Source organism: Panthera onca, chromosome Y (assembly GCF_046562875.1).
Source record: "Panthera onca isolate mPanOnc1 chromosome Y, mPanOnc1 haplotype 2, whole genome shotgun sequence".
Taxonomy (NCBI): domain Eukaryota; kingdom Metazoa; phylum Chordata; class Mammalia; order Carnivora; family Felidae; genus Panthera; species Panthera onca.
In genome coordinates, this window is record NC_138358.1 from 23,096,872 (window position 1) to 23,118,514 (window position 21,643).

The 21,643-nt window shown below is 34.2% G+C and overlaps 1 protein-coding gene across 9 annotated transcripts in view; it reads left to right on the forward strand.

Annotated features, from left to right (window-relative positions):
• The window catches only part of LOC145715080 (ubiquitin carboxyl-terminal hydrolase 9X-like), a 173,803-nt gene that overhangs the window by 116,386 nt on the left and 35,774 nt on the right, over positions 1-21,643 (forward strand). For all 9 annotated transcript variants that reach the window (XR_014137099.1, XR_014137101.1, XR_014137100.1 and 6 more), the window contains 6 exons: positions 10,257-10,365; positions 10,803-10,949; positions 11,727-11,873; positions 13,410-13,632; positions 15,199-15,419; positions 20,741-20,931. Coding sequence is in view for 5 of the 9 variants with exons in the window: in XM_081794666.1 (XP_081650792.1) it covers positions 10,257-10,365; positions 10,803-10,949; positions 11,727-11,873; positions 13,410-13,632; positions 15,199-15,419; positions 20,741-20,931 (1,038 nt within the window). In the remaining 4 variants the exon portion in view is untranslated. The remainder of the gene's footprint in view (positions 1-10,256; positions 10,366-10,802; positions 10,950-11,726; positions 11,874-13,409; positions 13,633-15,198; positions 15,420-20,740; positions 20,932-21,643) is intronic.

The following is a 21,643-nucleotide window of genomic DNA, read 5'->3' on the forward strand; positions in this document are numbered from 1 at the left end:
GATCTTGTGGTAATGCATTATCTTACCTTTGTTTGCTTCAGATGCATTTATATTTTATTCATTTCTGATGGACAGTTTTCCCAAGTATAGCATGCTTGGTTAACATTTTTTTTCCTTTTAACACTTTGAATATTTCTCTCTTGTTCTACTGGTTTGTCAAGTTCTGCTGACAAATCCTCTTACAGTCTTAATGGAGGATTCTTTTCCTTTGAAGAGAGTCACTTTTCTTGCTATCGAAATTCCTTCTTTGTCTTTAACTTTTGATAATTGGATTGTAACACGTGTGTCTTGGTAAAGTCTTTATATTGGTTTGCATTTGGGATCTTTTGAATTTTATAAATCTCATAATCTGTATCCCTCCCACAATTTGGAAGTTCTATCTCAAAATAAGCCCATTTGTTTCTTCTCCTTCGGTGACTCCCAACATGTATTTATTGGTGTTTCTTGATGTTACAAGACTTTTTATTACTATTTTTCTTTTTCTCTCTTTTTTTCCTCCACTAACTGGACAATTACAAATGATATCTCTTAGTATTCACATATTCCTTCTTCTATTTTATTTCTGCTGGTGAAGCACTCTGATGAATTTTTTCATTTTATTCATTGTATTGTTCGGCTGCAGAATTTCCCTTTTGTTTCTTTTCAAATATTTCTGTTTTCAGTCTTCATATATTCATGTATTGTGTTCTTGGGTTCATTGAGTTGTGTATATTCTCTTGTACTCATTAATCTTTTTTAAACAATTATTTTGAATTCTTTGTGAGGCAGTTTGTAGTTTTCGTTTCTGTGGAGTCAGTTACTTAAAGATTATTTTATTCATTGCTGGTGTCTTGCTTCCTTGATTCTCCATATTTTAGTAGCTCTTAGTTGTGTGCATATTTGAGGGAGCAGTCACCTCTTCCAGACAGAAAGATCTTTACCTGTGTGTTAATATATTGGTGCTGGATGATGGGATGTGCAAGCTCCCGCTTCATGAGAGTATGGCAATTCTGAGAAGTTAAGGTCAGGGTTGAGAAGGATACAGGCCCTATTCTGTATAACCAAGGCCATAGATATTAGTTGTCAAAAGCAGAAATTTTAAGTCACTGGAGAAGTAGAGAGCATGGCTGCAGCAGTGACAAGGTTATCTGGGTTCCTCCTGTTTTCATTTTCCTCCATGAGAGAAAATTGCAACTGAGTAGATCTCTCTTTGCTTTGAGTTGCATTTTCCTCAGGGATGGGGTAATTAATGTACACTTTTCTATGTGGCCATTCTCAGTTTTTGTGCCCTGATTTTTATGTGCTGCAGCCTCATTCAACTCTGAATCTGTCCCAGGGATATTTTTGTGGATGCGTAGTGGTTTATTAAATTAATTGTTTTTGTTGGAGGGACAAGCATGGAAACCTCCTATCGATAATCTGGCTAATGTGGGTTCACTGATCTGGTTTTAATTCAGCATTTGATCTGATTCTGTTCTTCCCCATCTTATCACTTATACTCCCTTAATTACTTTTTAATGTGGTTACTCTTGAATCTGCAAGAACACTGCAGGTTCAAGAATGAGCCAAATTCCTTATAACATAGAGTTTCCAAATCGCCTTCTTTTCTTTGTAACATTGCTGTCATTCATTTCATATGTCCATAAGCTGTACTCAACAAGTTACTGTCCCCATTATTATTTTGAATAGACTATTATCTGTTAATAGTAAGAAAAGTAAGATTTTCCCCCTTAATATAGTACTTCTCTAAAACTCTGTATTTCTTTGTATAGATTTAAGTTTCAGACCTGTATCATTTTCCTTTCTTCTGAAATATTTCTTTTAACATTTTGTAGGATAAGTCTACTGACAATTTCCTTACATTTTGTTTGAGAAAGTAGTTTTTTTTTTAATTGTTTTTTGTTTTTTGTCTTTCATGTTTTAATGACAGTTTTGCTGTGTACAGATTTCTAAGTTGATGGGTTTTTCCTTTCAATACTTTAAATATTTCACTCTATTTTCTTCTTGCTTTCATGGTTACTGAAGAGATGTCAAAAGTAATCATTATTGCTCCTCTGTATAGGTAAGGATTTTTAATCTCACTTCTTTCAAGATTTCCACTTTTTCTTTGGTTTTCTGGACACATAAAAAATGCCTATGTGTACATGTTTTGGTATTATCTTTCATGGTGGCCTCAGTTTTCTTGATCACTGATTTAGAGTATCGTTGATTTTGGACAATTCTCCATTGCTATTGCTTAAAATAATTTCCTTGTTTTGTTTCTTTGTTATATACCCATTATCCATATGTTTTACTTTCTGTAGTTGTCTCACAATTCTTGGTATTCTGTCTCATCATCTTTTGCCCTTTGCATTTCCATTTTCAGAGTTTCTATTGCCATTTTTTCAACTTCACCAGCTATTTTCTTCAGTTGTGTAATCTTTTGATTACACCACAGGCATTCCTTTCTGTTACAGTGACTTATATATATAATTAGCATTTATTTGGTTGTTTCCTAAAATTGCCACTGTTGTGTCTACATCACCCCCATGTTCATACATGTTCTTTGTTTTACCTGTTAGATCCCTTGGTATATTAATTATACATTTTCAAATTCCAAGTCTGGTATATTTGCTCTGTTTCTTCAAAATTTGTTTTTTACTTTTCTTTTAGTGTCTTTTATATTTTGCTGAAAGTTGAACTTGACATTATTAGGTAAATAGACCTTATTGAGGAGGAACTTGGCTGTGTTTATTGTCTGTTATAGATACTAGTCGTAGAGGCTAAAATTTCCTGTGGTATCCTTGTTTTTTCCTGTGTTGCGTTACATTTCTCTAGAGACATTTTCTTTAATAAGATCTGAGAAGTTTAGTTTTTTCCAGTGAATTCCATGTTATTATAAGGGCTGCCTATTGATATGAGTTAGAGGAAGTTACCATATAGTTTCATCTTTACATTACAAACTCTGAGGTTTTGCTTATCTGTGTACAGCTCAATTTCTTCCTCATATTTGAAATACAGTTTTGTCAGACGTAGTATTTCTGCTTGGTAGGTTTTTTTTTTTTCTTTCAGCGCTTGGAGTTTTTTGGACCATAGCCTTCTTGATGAGAAACCCACTGATAATTTTGATGAGAATCCTGTGTGCCTGATTTGTTGCTTCTCTTGCTGCTCTCAAGATTCTTCTTTTGTTTGGCTTTTGATAATTCAGATATATTACACGTGTATATGTGGGTCTGTTGGATTCATTTAGGTTCTTAAACTGCATGTCCACTTCACTCCTCAAATTGAGGAAATCTTTCAGTCTTTTTCGAATAATCTCTGCTGCTTTCTGTCTCTTTTCCTCCACTTGGACTCTTTGTTCACTTTCAGTTATTCTTTCTGCTTCTGACACAATCATTACAATTGTTCTATCTTCACATTTGATGATTTCTTTAATCTACCTATTAAATCTACTTACTTAAATATTTCTAAAATGGATTTTTCATTTAAGGTATTATACTTTCCAGCTGCATAATTTTTTAGGGGATTTCTTTTTTATGTTTTCTGCCTCTTCATTGTTTTGTTTTTAATTTTATACATACCTCCTTTCTTGATGTTCTCATTCTTTTCATTCTTTGAGCATCCTTAAAACAGTTTTTTTGTTTTGTTTTTTTTTCTTGAAGTCAGTATCTGATTGTTTTCAGGGACATCTTTGTTGACTTGTGTTTTTTTTTTTCTTGACTGGACTATAGTTTCCTGGCAATTTATGCATTGTATGTTCTTTGATGAAACCTGGACATTAGAAATATACAGTGTTGTATTTCTGAAAATCAGATTTTCCCTTTCCCACAGTTTTGCTGGTGTTTGATGTTGTCATTGCTGTTATTATTGTACGCAGTCTCTGCTCTCATAATCAACCTGGGGTGTAAACTGTACGTTTTCATAGGTATTTTCTGAACCTTTTCCCTTCCTTGAGCACATATAGTGACTTTTCTAAATTCCCCCATATATGTGTTTGCTATTGAATGTCCTAATCCTGAAATGTGACAAGAGAAGAGAAGAGAAGAGAAGAGAAGAGAAGAGAAGAGAAGAGAAGAGAAGAGAAGAGAAGAGAAGAGAAGAATAAGAGAAGAGAAGAATAAGAGAAGAGAAGAGAAGAATAAGAAAAGAGAAGAATCAGAAAAGTTAGTGACAAAATCCATCTGCCCTTTTTAATGCTATGGAAGTGCTAAGCCAGAGCAGAGTGGTTTCCCCAGTGGGAGTGAGAGTTGAATAATGACTTCCCGCCTCTATATTTACACTGTATTACCAGGAGCAGCAACCAAAAATCAAAACACGTATCTCTGATATTTGGAGGACATAGTGCCTAACTGACCATTCTGACTCACATGTGTTGCTGCTAGAATATTTGCTTTTGTTACATGACACAACTTTTGCTTGGAGATGGAATCTTGGAACTCTATTCAGCTATCTTCCAAAATTATCTTTTACTTTTAATTATGTGTCTTTGTATCTAAAGTGAGCCTCATGTAGATGACATAAGTGATTCTTTTTTAAGTCATTTTGGCAATCTTTGCCTTTTAACGGGAGAGTGTAATCTCTTTAAATTTAAAGTAAATGAATGACAGGTACCTCTCTGGCTCATTTGGTATAACATGCAGTGTATGAGTCTTGATCTCAAATTTGTGGATTTGAGCCACAAATGTTGAGTGTAGACATCACTTAAAAATAAAATCTTTTTAAAAAGTAAATAAATAATGACTTAATAGTCATTGATTTATCTTTTATAGGCTCTAAGTTGTTATCCCAAGAATATCAGTTAATACCCTAAACTTAAACAGTCCTAGTTTGAATAAGAACAGTGTGTTTGAAAAATGCCAAGTTAGTTTTACTAACATATAAATACCGTTGTCTCCATTTTAGTCCTTTTCCTTTGTATATTTATTGTTGAAGATTACATCTCTAAACACTAGTGTGACCATTCACATAGATGTAAAATTGTTTCTTACATTTGCCTTTTAAATCTCATAGTAAGGGGAGGCTGGGTGGCTCAGTCGGCTGAGGGCCTGACTTTTGACTTAAGCTCAGGTCATGATCTCATCATGTTCATGGGTCTGAGCCCTACATCTGCCTCTGCTCTGACAGCATGGAGCCTACTTAGGATTCTCTCTCTGTCTCTGTCTCTCCCCCCTGTTTGTGTGCTTGCTCATGCTTTCCTTCTCAAAATAAATAAATAAACTTCAAAATCCATGAGTATCATAGTAAGAGAGGCTACATGCTCAGAGCAGTGCTGATTTTTGTATTTCAAATATAGTTAACCGTTACCACAGTTGTTTACAGAATATGGCTTCATATAACTGGTTAGTGTGTTTTCATTTCGTTTGTAGGATGCCCTTTTAGGACAGCTCTTCATCACATTCCCTTAACTTTTTCTTATCTTGAAATTTCTTCATTGAAGATGTTTTGTACTGGTTGATAGTTTTTTCTTTTGTCACTTTATATCTGTCATTCTGCTTTCTTGATTGGGAGTTTATGATGAGAAATCGTCTGTAAATCTTACTGAAGATTACTTAGGTATGACAAATTGCTTCATCCTTTATGCTTTCAAATCTAGTCTTTGGCTCTCAGTAAATTGACTATAATGTATTTCCCTGTGACTCTGTCTCAGGTTTTCCAGTTTCAAGTTTGTGGCCTTTGTTGGGTGTGTATTTTCATGTCTTTCATCAAAATTAAGAATGTTCAGTCATTATTGTTAAAATATTCTTTCTGTCTTCTGGGACTTTTGGTTTACTTCATGGTATGTCACATGTTCCTTGGACATTTTAAATTTTTCTTTATGTTCCTCATACTAGATTGTATCTGTTGTTATCTTACTCTTTTTCTCTGCCTCCTCAAATCTAGTCTTGAATGCCACTGTGGAGTTTTTTATATCTGTTGTTTATTTTTTGTGTCAGGAATCTCTATTTCAATTTTCTAACACTTTCTATCTCTTTCATAAAACTTTGTCATACATTCTTGTTTTTCCTTTGTACCCCAGTGGTTTGATCATGTTTATGAGTGTTTCAAATCTTGTAGAAAGTTCAACATCTAGCTTCCTGAGGTACACTGTTAATTTATTTCTTTTCTTTGAATTCGCCATACTTTTTTATCCCTTTGTATAATTTTTTATTTTTCCCCCTGAAAATGGTACATATCAATTTTACAATTCATGTAATAACTGGAAATTAGATCTGTCCTCTTCTCCAGACTTGCTCTTCTTGATGTTGGAGAGTTAATTATGTAGTGCCAGGGATGCCTGCTGGCTTAGGCTTAATTGAGTGGAGCCTGCGACTTTTAATATGGGAGTCATGAGTTTGAACCCCACATGGGGTGTAAATTGCTTAAATAAATGCAGCTTTTTAAAAAAAATTTTGTTGTGCCAGTATTTTGGCAAAGTACAAAGAAAAATCTGTTTTACACATTGGAACTGTATTAATAGTACATTCCTTTAGTACTTTATGCAAACATTTGTGCAAACATTTGTAACCATGCTTCATCATTCACTCTCTGATCATACTGTCCTACATATTAGCCTGAGGTGAAAGCTTAACTGTCATGTTTTTTTTAGTATTTGTCCCATCCTATTAATGTGACTTTTCTTTCAGTGTTTTTGGCTGCTTTTCAAAGTCCTGACTTCTCTCCCCAAAAACACTCTCTAGGTCTTGCTACTTTGTCAGTTATAGGTTTCAGTTATAATCTTTGCTCCTAAGAGCTTTGGGTTTTTCTGTTGCCATAGGATGTTTTTGCCCATTACATTGTCTTTTCCACCATAAGTGAGTTCTGAAGAAACAGAAATTGAGTGTTCTCTGTGTACATCAGTTCTGCAGAAGCCTTAGATAAACTAGCCACAAACACAATAGTTTACAAATAAGGTCTTCTTTGCTCCATCCAGAAGCAGGAACAAGATCTCACATTGTGAATGTGGCTTGCCATCTTGAAGGACTTATACCACACAGAGTAGATGGTGGGGAGAGCACCAAAAAACTTTCCTATCATTTTTAAGTTGTGATTTTTGTTATATGGTGTTTGTTTGATTGATACAGATTGGTTTTTCAAGAGTTCTGTAAGTTTTTGATTGGTTTCTGATGTTTCCATAGAGGAACAGGAGCTTGGAACTGGCTGCTATGCAATATTGCTTCTATCCTTTTTGAGCATTATTTATTTTTAATTTCCAAATTTTCATATAAGAAGTTTGTTTTAACCCATTAAAAACCTGATAAAAATACTTAAATAGGATATTAACCTCCTAACTTGGTTTCACTACTGTTGAGCTTTTGTTTTGTTAGTGATGTCAGTTTTTTGTTTGGTTTGTTTTTAAGTGAATCCATGTACTGCATATAAAATTTGATACTTTAGATAGGATAATTAGGAAATAAATATTTCACTAACTAATTGACTTTCATCTAAGTACCTGAAAGAAATACTAAAGGAATGAACACATAGGTTTAGAGAAGTGTCGGCATATGTAAAAGTTCTGGACACGTCTTCTTGACCTCCTAGTAGAAAAACAAGGTCATTGTTACTAGAACTGAGTGAGTAAGGGGGACATTTTTAGAGATGAGGTAAGAGATAACTAGCAATGTGTGTGATTATGTAAAGCTATCGGTCATTGTAAGGATTTTGGATTTTATTTTAAGTCCGTGGTAACAACTGAAGGTGGAATTGCAAATATATCTACAATTTGCAGCGCTGTTCTCTTGCACCTTGACTTATATGAAATAGGAAGTGATTGCTGTGTTTTGAGTGGAGGTGATATGTTTGACTTAACATTTCAAGTTATTTTCTTGGGCTGTTTTTTTTTTTCCTTCAGAAAAATGACAAGTATCAGATATTTTCAGTGTGTACTCATTTTTTCTGAGTTTGAGCAGTGTACTATGAGACACCTGCGAATTCTTTAAAAGTATTAAACCACTTCTGCAGAAAATTTTGAAGGAAGTTATTTATGTGGATGTACTTAGATGTATTTTGGAGGTTTTTTTGAATCCCATCTTTGGTATTTGTAAATCAGAGGAACTTTTAATTTTAAGATCCTTAAAAGTTGTGTGAGTTTACATTTGGGCAGACTACATAAATTGAAGTCTGGCTAGTAATCTGGCTTACTAAAACTGAACTATATATTATTTCCTCTTCTCCTTGTCTTCTTTTTTATTCATTGCTTATTAACAATTTTGTGAAACCATAATATGTGTGAATAAGAGCTTCCGTCTCTAAGGTAATTGAAGGAAGAGGAGCACAGAACTAGATCCTTGGTTGGTATTTGGGGAACTAATCTGGACTAGAATTGGAATACATGTCTATTCAAACACCACACCACATCATTCATATTCTGATGTTTATGTTTTCCTCTCCCAATACATAATTGCTCTTGTGATACAACAGGTGCTAATGATTTTCCAGCAAGCAACCCAAAAGTTTTTTTCAAGAATTATAGTAGGGGTTGGCAGAATTTTCATTCCTAAGGCATTAACTTCAGTAGTAATTTTTACCAGTTGAGAAAATACTTTAAAGTTAGGATATGGGCATTAATTATGTTCTGTTTCAAATTTGAATCTAGCAGCTGTCAAGAAGAAAGAAATGTGGCATTTATCCACAAATACAAGTAATTTATAATGCCCTTTTACCCACCAGTTAACACCTAAACATGTGTTAGGCTATTAATACCAGGATATTTCTCTTCATTTATAAAGCCTGAAAGACTTTGCTTTTGTCAAAGATTAAAGAGATCACCATTTAACCTGAAATCAAAAAGACAGAAGTGGATTTATCACTGATAAACTGATAAAAAAAAAAAAAAAACAACTTGTTTTTGTCTTGTTTTGAATCTTATCACTGAGGATAGTAAGGGAGAACTATGCCAATTAGGCACATTTTCTGAGTAAAGCAGACTGTATGGAGTTCAGGCACTGGCAGATTTGCACAGGCATCAGTAGGTTGATGTTTTTTTGTACATTCACAGATTCAGGTGAGACTGGGTGTTGCTGGATGGGTGCTTTATTGAAGTCTTTTTCTGATCTGATTTTGTTAACACGCACTTTGGTTGTTTCCAAAAGCTCAAAAGTTGACTGAGGCATTTGTGCTTTGTTGATTTCATAGATTTTAAGCTAATTTTGTTGCCTTCATTTTATCCCAACTAACGGTAAGGCTTTTCCCAAATTTGTGAAAACTTTAAGGTCTCATTTCTAATGGGAATTGCAGACAGACCTCTAGCTTTTAAACAAGTAGTCTTTACCAGCGTGGTAACTATAGAATACCTCTTATGTAGGTTTCAGAATCATCATCATAAACACAATATTCCAGAGAGATCAACATATTATTCAACATTTTTGAAGATATAAATAAATAAAAGTTACATGAAATTTTTGGTACTGAAATTACAGACTGTTTCTAAAAATCCTCAATGAGATGAAAATATATAATCAATATAGTATTCAAATGATCCTTAAATTTTGGTGTATATCAGAATCCTTAAGATTCCTTATTAAAATGTAGATTGCTGGACCTCTCTTTCTGAGTTTCTGAATCAGAAAGTATAGATTGGGCTGAAGAATGTGTATTTTGAAGAAGTTCTCTATTTCCCAAGTAACACACCTGCTTCTCATCTGATGATCATTTTGACAACCATTGAAAAATGACAAATGGCTTCATCTGTTTTGAGTTACTTGCTTCAAAGTACAGATCGTTGAAACAGTTCTTCATGAGGCCAAAAAAAATAGTTTTCATTACTATATGCCATGTTCTGTTGAGGCTCTGGGTTATTGCAAGATTTTGTTGTTTTTTTTTCCAAGGGACATTTTAAAGGATATCCTGTGGGCACCTGGGTGGTTCAGTCAGTTAGGCGTCCTACTTTTGATTTCTGCTCAGGTCATGATCTGATGGTTTGTGAGGTAGGACCCACGTCAGAATCCCCACTTGTACACTCACTTGCTCTCTTTCTCTCTCTCTGTCTCAAAATAAATAAAATTTAAAGGATATCCTGCAGATAATGGTTTTATTCATGTATATTTGCCCTTTTCATTTTTAGCAAACCTTACCCCCACATCATAATGCAAGAAACTTTAACCAGTTAATTTCCAAGCTGTGGTTATAGATTGAAGTTTCACTCTCTGAAAAATAGTTTATTTTTATCTGTTCTGTGCTGCTATCTCATTTTTAATGAGTTACAAGTCACTGCCTTGTATTTTCCAATTAATTCATCTCCCCTGCTAAAGATAAACCAGTGTGTATTGGAGCTTTTTTTTTCATTAATGTAATACATTAAATAAAAAATGTTTTCATTTCAGAACTGTTCGTCAGTTGGCGCAGGAGCAATTTTTTTTAATGTGCACCAGATGTTGCATGGGACACAGACCTCTACTTTTCTTCATTACTCTGCTCTTTACCATTTTGGGGGTAAGACATTTTTTAATGGACTCAATATGATTCATTCTTAAAACCAAGAACATTCAGGAAATTACAGTTTTAAGTTTTATTAAGATTTGGTAGGCAAGGCACCTGGCTGGCTTAGTCAGTGGAGCATATAGTTCTTGAACTCAGAGTTTTGATTTCAAGCCCCATATTGGATGTACAGATTGATGTTTTTAAAAAATCTTTTTTAAAAAATTTGGTTTATGCTTAGTAAATAAAATAATATTTTCTAATAATTTCTGTAATGTTTGTAAACTGACTTTTACTTTTTATAAAACTTTCTTGGAAAAAGGTAATTCAAACTCCTTATGTTTTATGTCTTTGCTAGATAGATGTTCCTACTTTCTGATCTGGACTTTTTTTTAATTAACATGAATTTTTAACATGACTTTGCAAATTCATAGTACATAATTATATTGCAGAACACAGCAAGAGAGAGAGGTAAACATTCAGGTGACTATTTCACTCTTCTGCGGCATCTTCTTAACTACGCTTACAACAGCAATATTAATGTACCCAATGCTGAAGTTCTTCTGAACAGTGAAATAGATTGGCTCCAAAGGATTAGGGTAAGTGGTATAATATTCTGCTTTATTAAAAGTGGGCTGATAGTTTTGCGTATGTTAAACAAAAAATCCTTGGGAATAATAAAAATAAGAGTATACTTTTCATTACTAGGTAACTCCTAATTCATAGAACATAAAACTAGTTTTATAGAAATGTTTTACTTCAGTTGGGAGACAGAAAGCTAATGTTCAGTGTTTCTCCACTTTGATATTTTTGGCCTATTTTATCTATTATTGTATTTAATGAATAGTCTTGATTTTTTGTTTCTAAATAATACAGTCTGATAAGTTGCCATTTACATTTAACCACTTGGTACCTTATACCAGTTTTACCAGTTCTGTGAGAGTATATTTCTGAAGTGTATAGCTTTTGGCTGCAGATTAGCATTCTCTTAGAGGCTTGTGAAGCCTATTTCCAAAATAGTATTTCACAACCTTGAACCATTGACATTTTAGACCAGGTTATTCCTTGTTTTGAGGAGCTGTGCTGTGCATTATAGGATGTTGACCAACACTTTAGCCTCTGATTGTTAGGTGGTATCTTCCCTTCCCAATTGTGAAAACCAAAATGATCTGCAGACATGGCCAGTATCTTCTTGGGGCAAATTTCCACATTTACTGTTCAAAGAGTGCTGCAGTAGGAAGAAGAAATCACATGAATGGAAAGGTTGGGAGTAATTGCATCTGAGATCTCACTTTCCTCCAGCTCCCTTTTGTTCTTTCTTTTTTTTTTGTTCTCCTTTCCTATGAGTTAGATCTCTAACATTTTTATTTTGGCAGGATAATGTTAAAACCACAGGTGAAACGGGTGTTGAAGAGCCAATCTTGGAAGGTCACCTTGGGGTAACAAAAGAGCTACTAGCCTTTCAAACGCCTGAGAAAAAGTATCATATTGGTTGTGAAAAAGGAGGTGCTAATCTCATTAAAGTAAGTTCTAAATTTTAGCACTATACCTACTTATCATGACCTTTTAACAAACATTTGTTTGTTAGCAAATCTGTTTGATTGAGCTCTACAATAGTTTCTTTGAGATACCATCTTTGTTACTTACCTTATAAAAACCTTGATCTCAAAGGTTACACCGATTTGTTTATTTTTTAAGTTTTTATTTAAATTCCAGTTTTAACCTAAAGCGTAATACTAGTTTCACATATATAACATAGTTGATTCAACACTTTGTACAACACCCAGTTCTCATCATAGGAAGTGCTCTCCTTAATCCACATCACCTATTTCACCACCCCCATGTTTCCCTGACCCTGCACCTCTGGTTACTATCAGTTTGTTCTCTATACTTAAGAATCTGTTTTTTGGTGTGGGCTTTTCTCTTTTTTCCCCTATATTCATTTCTTTTCTTTCTCAAATTCCACAGGAGTAAAATCATATGATACTTGTCTTTCTCTTATTTTGCTTAGCATAAAATGGTGATTTTTAAATAAATGTGTGCCGCCTTTAATTCAAGAGATTTTAAAATTATAGTTCACCTTTCAACAATGCGAGGGTTATGGGCACTGACCCCTGAGGCAATTGAAAATGCACATGTACTATTTGACACACTAAAAACTTAACTACTGATAGCTTATTGTTGACCACAAGCCATACCAACAACATAAGTACTTGATTAACATTTATTTTCTATATTATGTGTATTATATACTGTATTTGAAGAAAATACATTTTCTTTGTCTCTTTCTCTTTCAAAAAAAAAAGGGTGAGAGGTTTTGGTGTGTGCCTGGGTGAGTTGGTCGGTTAAGCATGCAGCTTCTGCTCAGGTCATGATATTGCAATGGTTTGTGGGTTCGAGCCCCACATCAGGCTCTGTACTAACAGCTCAGAGCCTGGAGGCTGCTTCAGATTCTGTGTCTGCCTCTCCCTCTCTCTCTCCCCTTCCCCCCCACACACTCACCCTTTATCCAAAATAAACATTAAAAATGTTTCATTAAAGATTTTAGTTCATATTTATTTAAAGGTGTAGGCTTATTTAGAATGTTTTTCTTGTAGTCAGCTTTTTTGTTCCTTAAAATAGCTCTAAAATTGTGTGTTTAATAGTGCTTTGAAAACTTTCATTTTGTTATTTGAAAATCCAAAATTGTTTTCAAAATGTAAAAAGATTTGGGGTGCCTGGGTGGCTCAGTCTGTTGAGTGTCTGGCTTTGGCTAGGGTCATGATCTTGCAGTTTGTGAGTTCAAGCCCCGTGTCGGGCTCTGTGCTGACAGCTCAGAGCTGGGAGCCTGCTTCAGATTCTGTGTCTCCCTCTCTCTCCACCCCACCCCTGTTTGTACTCTGCCTCTCTCTGTCTTTCAAAAATGAATAAACATTAAAAAAAATTTTTTTTAATATAACAAAATGTAAAAAGATGTTTAATTTTCTCAAATAGTATAAAAATACTACCTTCCAAGGGAGGTTTTTTTTTAGAATATATTATTGCTAATAATATGTCATCTATTTTTTTCACCTCTTTAGGAATTAATTGATGATTTCATCTTTCCTGCTTCCAAAGTTTACTTACAATGTATGAGAAGTGGAGAACTGCCAGCAGAGCAGGCTATTCCAGTCTGTAGTTCACCAGCTACTATCAGTGCTGGTTTTGAGTTGCTTGTAGCCTTAGCTGTTGGCTGTGTAAAGAACCTCAAACAGATAGTTGACTCTTTGACTGAAATGTATTACATAGGCACAGCAATAACTAGTAAGTATTTTAAGTTGTTTTGTTGGTTGAGATACCTCTTTGTTTAAAATTAATGGGTTTTTCTTTCCTTTAGAAAATGTTTAATTTGTGTGTTTGTTTTTAGCAACTAGTAAGTAGTTTAATAAGTTTAATAATGTGTATAATTAATACTATTATAAGTGTAGAAACTTCATACAGAAAAGTTCTCAAATTCTATTTAAATGCCTTCATTTAAGTGTTTCAAGTAACTTTGCAAATTGTTTTATTTTATCAAATGTAAAATGATGTTATGGAATACTAAAGGTTATGAATGGAAAGATTTGCAAGCCCTCACTTTGAGATTTTTCAGTGTTATTTTAATCTGAGTTTTAAGAAAGTTAAACTTTTGAAAATGAGAATGTAAAAAGATAACATTTGTGTACATTTTAGTCAATTAATGCCCACATCAGTCTGATGACATAGTAAGTTATCTCTGTTAGATAGGTTTATTACAACTGAAACACAAAGGGAAAGGAGAAATAAATAAAATAACAAATAATAACATAGTATCTAATTTAAGAGCAAACCATGGATTTGCGAACACAACATACTTCAAGAATGTCTTCACTGATTTATTTATTTATTTGCATCTGAGACTGTCTTGGCCTTGCTGAGTGTGAGAAAGTTTTCAGTCACATTGCAGAGTTTTTAGCTAAACTTTTTGTACTGTGGAATCTATATAGAGAAATGTTTGGAAACTTAGGTTTGTTTTTCTAAATTTAGCTTATGAAACTTCTGGTTATTTCATTCACATATAAAAGACTTACCATGGGACGCCTGGATGGCTCAGTCAGTTAAGTGTCTAACTCTTGGTTTCAGTTCAGGTCATGATCTCACAATTTGTGAGCCCTGGGCTCTGCAATGACAGTGAAGATCCTGCTTGGGATTCTGTCTGTCCTTCTGTCTCTGCTTCTCTCCCACCCCCTCTCAAAATAAATAAGTAAACATTAAAAAAAAAAAAAAAAAAGACCACAACTTAACACTGGAAGTGCTAACTTTCTTTGTGTATGTGTTTACATTTTTCCTTTCTAACACAAATTGGGATATACTTCACACATTGTTCTTCACTTTCTGTTGTTTGGTTTTACATTTAATAATATATCTAACAGCACATCAAGATCCATCTAATTCTATTTATTCTATTTATTTATTCTATATAATTTGCAGTTTAATATACTCTAATCTATCACCCAGATAATGATTAATGTTCAGGATTTTTTTTGTTTTTGGAAAGTAGTGAATAATGTAAAGTGATTTACAGTTCTGACAGACCTTTCAAATATACTGTCTTATTAATTCCTCAAGATGAAACTGTAGGCTGTCTTTACTCATGGTCCTAGAAACAACATCAATAAAATACAGACTCAGTACTTCTTAGAATGGATCTGTGTAGTGGCACACACATTAGTGAAGTAACAATTTGGAGTACTCTTTAAAATGGCTTGTAGTAGTGATAGAATTGTTACCAATGTTAATTTATCAGCATAACACAGCTGTCAATGAACAGAGTCATTATTTTCATGTTATGAGAATCTTTTTTTCTCTCAGCTTGTGAAGCACTTACTGAGTGGGAATATCTACCACCTGTTGGACCCCGCCCATCAAAAGGATTTGTGGGACTTAAAAACGCTGGTGCCACTTGTTACATGAACTCTGTGATCCAGCAGCTCTACATGATACCTTCCATTAGGAACAGTATTCTTGCTGTTGAAGGCACAGGTAGTGATGTAGATGATGATATCTTTGGTGATGAGAAGCAGGACAATGAGGTAAATTTTAATTATACTGTATTATCCCTAGGTAACAAAGTCTTGATTAGCAGATATACTGTTGTGGTGGTGGTTGTGGTTGTGGTTGTTGTTGTTTGTAGTGTTTTTTTGTTGTTCTCGTTTTTTGTTTCTGAGAATATTGTACTTGTAGAATCTTTTTGATTACACTTTTGGTGGTAGGACAAAGACCTCTGAGCTACTCTCTGTGGCTTACCCTAGTGCTTATCATCTAACAGACTTAAAAGTGAAGTTGAAATTTTCTCTTTTTTAATAGGGTTTTTTTGTTTTTGGTTTTGGTTTTTTTTGCTTTTAATTTTTGTTAATGTTTACTTATTTCTGAGAGGGGGAACAAGCAGAAGAGGAGCAGAGAGAGAGGGAGGGAGACAGGTACCCAGGATATCATGACGTGGGCTGATGTTGAACATTTAACCAACTAAGCCACCCAGGTGCCCGGTGGAGTTTCTTTTAGAGCAGTTTTAGGTTTACAGAAAAATTTCCCAGAAAATACAGAGATTTTTTTTCATACCTCTGCACCTCTCAGTTTCCCCATTATAAGTATCTTTGCATTAGTTTCATATTTCTGTTACAGCTGATGAGTCAATATTTTCGCATTTATTTACTAAAGTCCATAGTTTACATTAGGGATCACTCTTTGTGTTGTATGTTGTAAGAGTTTTTACAAAGGAATAATGTTATGTGGTCATCATTAAAGTATCGTACAGAATAGTTTCTTGGCATAAAAATCGCCTCCTTTCCGCCTGTTTGTCCCTCTCTTCCAACCCCTGGAAACCACTGATATTTCTGTTCCTCAGTTTTGCCTTTTCAGAATGTTACATACTTGGAATCCTGCAATGTGTAATCTTTTCAGACTGCCTTCCTTTCACTTAGCAGTATGCATTTAAGTTTCCTCTATGTCTTATAGCTTGATAGATCATTTCTTTTTAACTTCATCCCACTGTGTTTGGAGGAGATATTTTGTACAATATATTATCTCTTTAAAATCTGTTGACTTAATGTGTGTCCTAACAAACGGTTTTTTGTGGAAAATGTGTCTTGTGCACCTCAAAAGAAGGTACATGCTATTGTTGAGTAGAGTTCCACGTCAAATCCAGTTGGTTTTTATATTGTTTTTGTTTTGTTTTGTTTTGAATCTTATTTAAATCCATGTAAGTTTACATCAGTGTAGTAATGGTTTCAGCAGTAGAATTTAGTGATTCATTACTTTAATTTAGCACCCAGTCCCATCCCAACAAATACTCCCTTAATGCCCATCACCCATTTAGTCCTCCCCACCATGCAACTTCCCTCCCACAACCCTCAGTTTGTTCTGTGTATTTAAGAGTCTCTTATGGTTTACCACCCTCTCTGTTTTTATCTTGTATTTCCTGCCTTCCCCTCTATGTTCATCTGTTTTGTTTCTTAAATTCCACATAGGAGTGAAATCATATGATATTTGCCTTTGATTTATTTCAATCAATGTAAAACACTCCAGTTCCACCTACAATGTTGAAAATGGCAAGATTTCTTTCTTTTTGATTGCTGAGTAATATTCCATTGTGTGTATCTTCTTTATCAATTTGTCATTCGATGGACATTGGCTCTTTCCATAGTTTGGCTATTTTCAGTAGTGCTGCTATACATTCAGTAGTGCTGCTAAATACTGGGGTGCTTATGCCCCTCGAAACAACACACCTGTATACTTTGGATAAATACCTTGTATGCAATTGCTGCTTCATAGGGTAGTTCTATTTTTAATTTTTTGAGAAACCTCCATAACGTTCCCCAGAGTGGCTGCAGCCACTTTGCATTCCCACCAAAAGTGCACAAGGGTTTCTCTTTGTCCACATCTTTTCCAACATCTGTCAATTCCTCAGTTAATTTTAGGCATTCTGACTTGCTAAGAGGTAGTATCTCATCGTGTTTTGATTTGTGTTGCCCTGATGATAAGTGATGTTGAGGATCTTTTCATGTGTCTGTTTGCCATCTGGATATCTCCTTTCAAAAGTGTCTGTTCATGTCTTTTGCCTATTTCCTCACTGGATTATTTGTTTTTTGGGTGTTGAATTTCAAAAGTGCTTTAGATTTTGGATACTAATCCTTTATCCAATAAATATGTCATTTGCAGATATCTTCTACTTATCCCATTGGTTGCCTTTTAGTTTTGCTGATTGTTTCCTTTGCTGTGCAGAAGCTTTTTATCTAGATAGGGTCCAGTTTGTTCATTTTTGCTTTTATTTCCCTTCCCTTGGGAGACATGTCTATTAAAAAATTGCTGTGACCAAAGTCAAAGAGGTTGATGCCAGTTTTCCCTTCTGGGATTTTTATAGTTTCCTGTCTTATATTTAGGTCTTTCAGCTATTTCTTCATTTATTTTTGTGTATATGGTATAAGAAAGTGTTTAGTTTCATTCTCTTACATATTGCTGTCCAGTTTTCCCAGCACCATTTGCAGAAGAGACTGTTTTTTCCATTGGATATTCTTTCCTGCATTGTCAAAGATTAGTTTACCCATACGTTTATGGGTCCATTTCTGACTTCACTATTCTGTTCCATGATCATTGTGTCTGTTTTTATGCCAGTACCATACTGTCTTGATGATTTCAACTTTGTGATACAGCTTGAAGTCCAGAAGTGTGATACCTCCAATTCGGTTTGCTTTTTCAGCATTACTTTGGCTCTTTGGAATCTTTGCTGTTTCCATTCAAACTTTAGGATTGTTCTAGCTCTGTGAAGAATGCTGTTGTCATTTTGATAGGGATCACATTGAATATGTAGATCGCTTTGGGCAGTATCGACATGTTAACAGTATTTGTTCTTCCAGTCCGGGAGTATGAAATGTTTTTACATTACTTTTTATCTTCAATTTATTTATAAGCTTTCTATAGTTTTTAGCATACAGCTCTTTTACCTCTTTGTTTAGGTTTATTCCTAGGTATTGTAAATGCAGTTGTAAGTGAAATTGATTCCTTAATTTCTCTTTCTACTGCTTTATTATTGTTGTATAGAAAGGCAGTTGAGTTCTGTATATTAATTTTATATCCTACAACTTTTGCTGAATTCATCTATCAGTTCTGGCAGTTTTTTGGTGGAGTCTTTCAGGTTTTCCATATATAGAATCATGTTCTCCTCAAAGAGTAGAAGTTTGATTTCTTTGTTGCTGATTTGGATGCCTTTTATTTCATTTTGTTGTCTGATTGCTGAAACTAGGGATAATGTCTATTGCAAGTTCTGTGTTTTTTTTAAAGCAGGATGTTTGTGCCGTGTGTTAAGTAAAATTTGGTGTTGTAAAGTGACAAGTATCTTTATTTTAAAATAATTTGTATTTTGATATTTTTAACCTTTGATAGTATATTGTTTTATTTAGTGTTCCTTTTATATGATCAGTTTTACCATCTGTGTGTATTTTTAGGAGACTCTTAATAAAGTTTTTCTCACTTTATTGCTTTTTCTGGTACAAAATCAAACTTGTTTGCTACTTTAAATAACACCATATGGTCCTGTTAATAATATTATTAAACAGTGATACATTATCATGCTATCGAGAGTATTCAGTGTATAGATAGAAAAGTTTTAGTGGCAGATCAGAGTAAATAAAACTGGGATGTAGTTTTTTTTGTTTTTTTTTTTTTTAATTTTTTGGTTTTTTTTTTAATGTTTATTTACTTTCGAAAGATAGGGAAGAGCATGAGCAGGGGAGGGGCAGAGAGAGAGACACAGAATCCACAGCAGGCTCCATGCTCTGAGCTGTCAGCACAGGGCCCGACGTGGAGCTCGACATGGGGCTCGAACTCACCAACCGTGAGATCATGACCTGAGCCGAAGCCAGATGTTCAACCTACTGAGCCACCCAGGCGCCCCGGAATGTAGTTTTTTATACATTAACATGGAGAACTTAACTTTAGTTTTTTATATCAAAAATGTTTATTTTTCTTTTACTTTTTCCTTTCTACAAGTTTCATAGGAATTAGTAGAGAAGATAGAAAATATTCTATTTATAGTAAGTGGATGGGTCATCCTTATTCCTACACTTCTTTCCTTCACTGACCAAAACTAGTTTAGCAGTCTAGTGGTTGTGGAGATTCCAAAACATATACCTGCCTACTCTTCTTATATCCAGTAAAACACTCCCCAGGCATAGTGTCTGAATTTGTTTAGTTTTTTTCCTTTTTACCGTTTGTTTTTTTTAAGCCCCCATATGAGGTGCTGACACCAATACCTGGTTAAGAACCAGTGTTTGAAAGAAAATTAGAATTTAAATCTTTGTTCTGCAGCTCATGTTACTGCTAAGATGTTGAATTAAACATAGAGATGGCGGGGCGCCTGGGTGGCGCAGTCGGTTAAGCGTCCGACTTCAGCCAGGTCACGATCTCACGGTCCGTGAGTTCGAGCCCCGCGTCAGGCTCTGGGCTGATGGCTCAGAGCCTGGAGCCTGTTTCCGATTCTGTGTCTCCCTCTCTCTCTGTCCCTCCCCCGTTCATGCTCTGTCTCTCTCTGTCCCAAAAATAAATAAACGTTGAAAAAAAAATAAATAAATAAAAAAATAAACATAGAGATGGCTAAACATACTAGCAAGAAAAAAATAATACTGAGAAAATACCAAATTTGTTTTTACTGTTTGATAAACCCTGTGCTTTATGTTGTTTCAGCAGTACAGTGTGGTTGTCTGCCTGTTTACCAGTATGCTTTCCTAGATAGCGAACTTCTGAGGGGCAGGAACTGGATGTTGTTTACTTCTATCATAACCCTCTGACACAGAGGAAACAATATAAAATGGGTATTCAGTACTCTGTAATAAACAACTAAGTTTTGCTTTTGTAGCATAATTAAGACCTTTAGATGTTCTGTTTATGCTGCTGTTTCTACCAAAGGTAGTCTTAACTGTGTATATTAATAATCCTGATCATGTCACATAAATTATTTCATGTAATTTATAAAGAATGTGTTAATCTCTGGAGGAAAAATTGAATCCTGGGAAGGTTAAATAACTCATTTCACAAAGTTATTTATAACAAAGTACTCCTTTGTCTCCAGTGTAGGATACTAAATTAAATCTTTGTTTCTTATATTATACCACCTCCAGTGGATGTTCAGGATTATTCCTTTTTGATTTTTATACGATAATTCATCTGTGAAATTATGGGAATAAGCACTAATATTAATAAACTAAAAGTTGTGTGCTTTGGAAACATGAAGTGTAAAATAATGCAAATTATTCATTCACTATTTTTATTTGTCTCAACTTACTTTACTTCTAAAGTTAGATTAGATCATCAGTGATCTTTTTGTTTTGTTTTGGGGGGGTTTTGTTTTATTTGTCTCCAGAGTAATGTTGATCCCCGAGATGATGTATTTGGATATCCTCATCAGTTTGAAGACAAACCACCTTTAAGTAAGGCAGAAGATAGGAAGGAGTACAATATTGCTGTTTTAAGGCACCTTCAAGTCATCTTTGGTCATTTAGCTGCTTCTCGACTACAGTACTATGTGCCCAGAGGATTTTGGAAACAGTTCAGGTAAATCATCAATAGGGGATAATTTTGATTCAGTATACTAACTTTAAATTAAAATGTTAGAATGTCTTATGTGTGTGTGTGTATATATATATATATGCATATACGTATATATATAATGCTTCCTTCTGATTAACACCTTTATTCTTTCAGTTCTGTCACTTGCGAATACCTTTCTCTTATCTCTAGTTATTTTCGGTACTTATGTTTTCCCATCATGTGTCTGACTCAAGACTTTTGTCAGTAGTCTAGTCATACTTGTTTTTCCAAATTACCATAGTATCCTATACTTTGACCTTTTATCTTAAAATCTTTCGCTCAGTTATTTGTACTCGTGTATAATGTATCTTATGTGCATGTATGTATTTCTTCATATACAGCAAGATTTATAGACAGGTTTAGTTTTGACCCTGAATTTATGGTGTGTTTGAATTTAAATGTACTAAATTGTAATATATTTGTACTTGAATATATTTATGTTTTTCTCTTCATAGTTTTCTTCTTTTAATAGACAAGCTTACAGTTTGTCTGAACTTTTGTATTACTTATGTTCTAGATACATAATATGCTGTGTTTGTTGTGTTTTTTTTCTTTTTGGTAAAGTTGACATAACATGAAATTAACCATTGTAACTATTTAAAAATGTATACAGTTCCTTGGCAGCTTAGTGCATTCAAAATGTTTGTGCCATCATTACACTACCTAGTTCCACAAA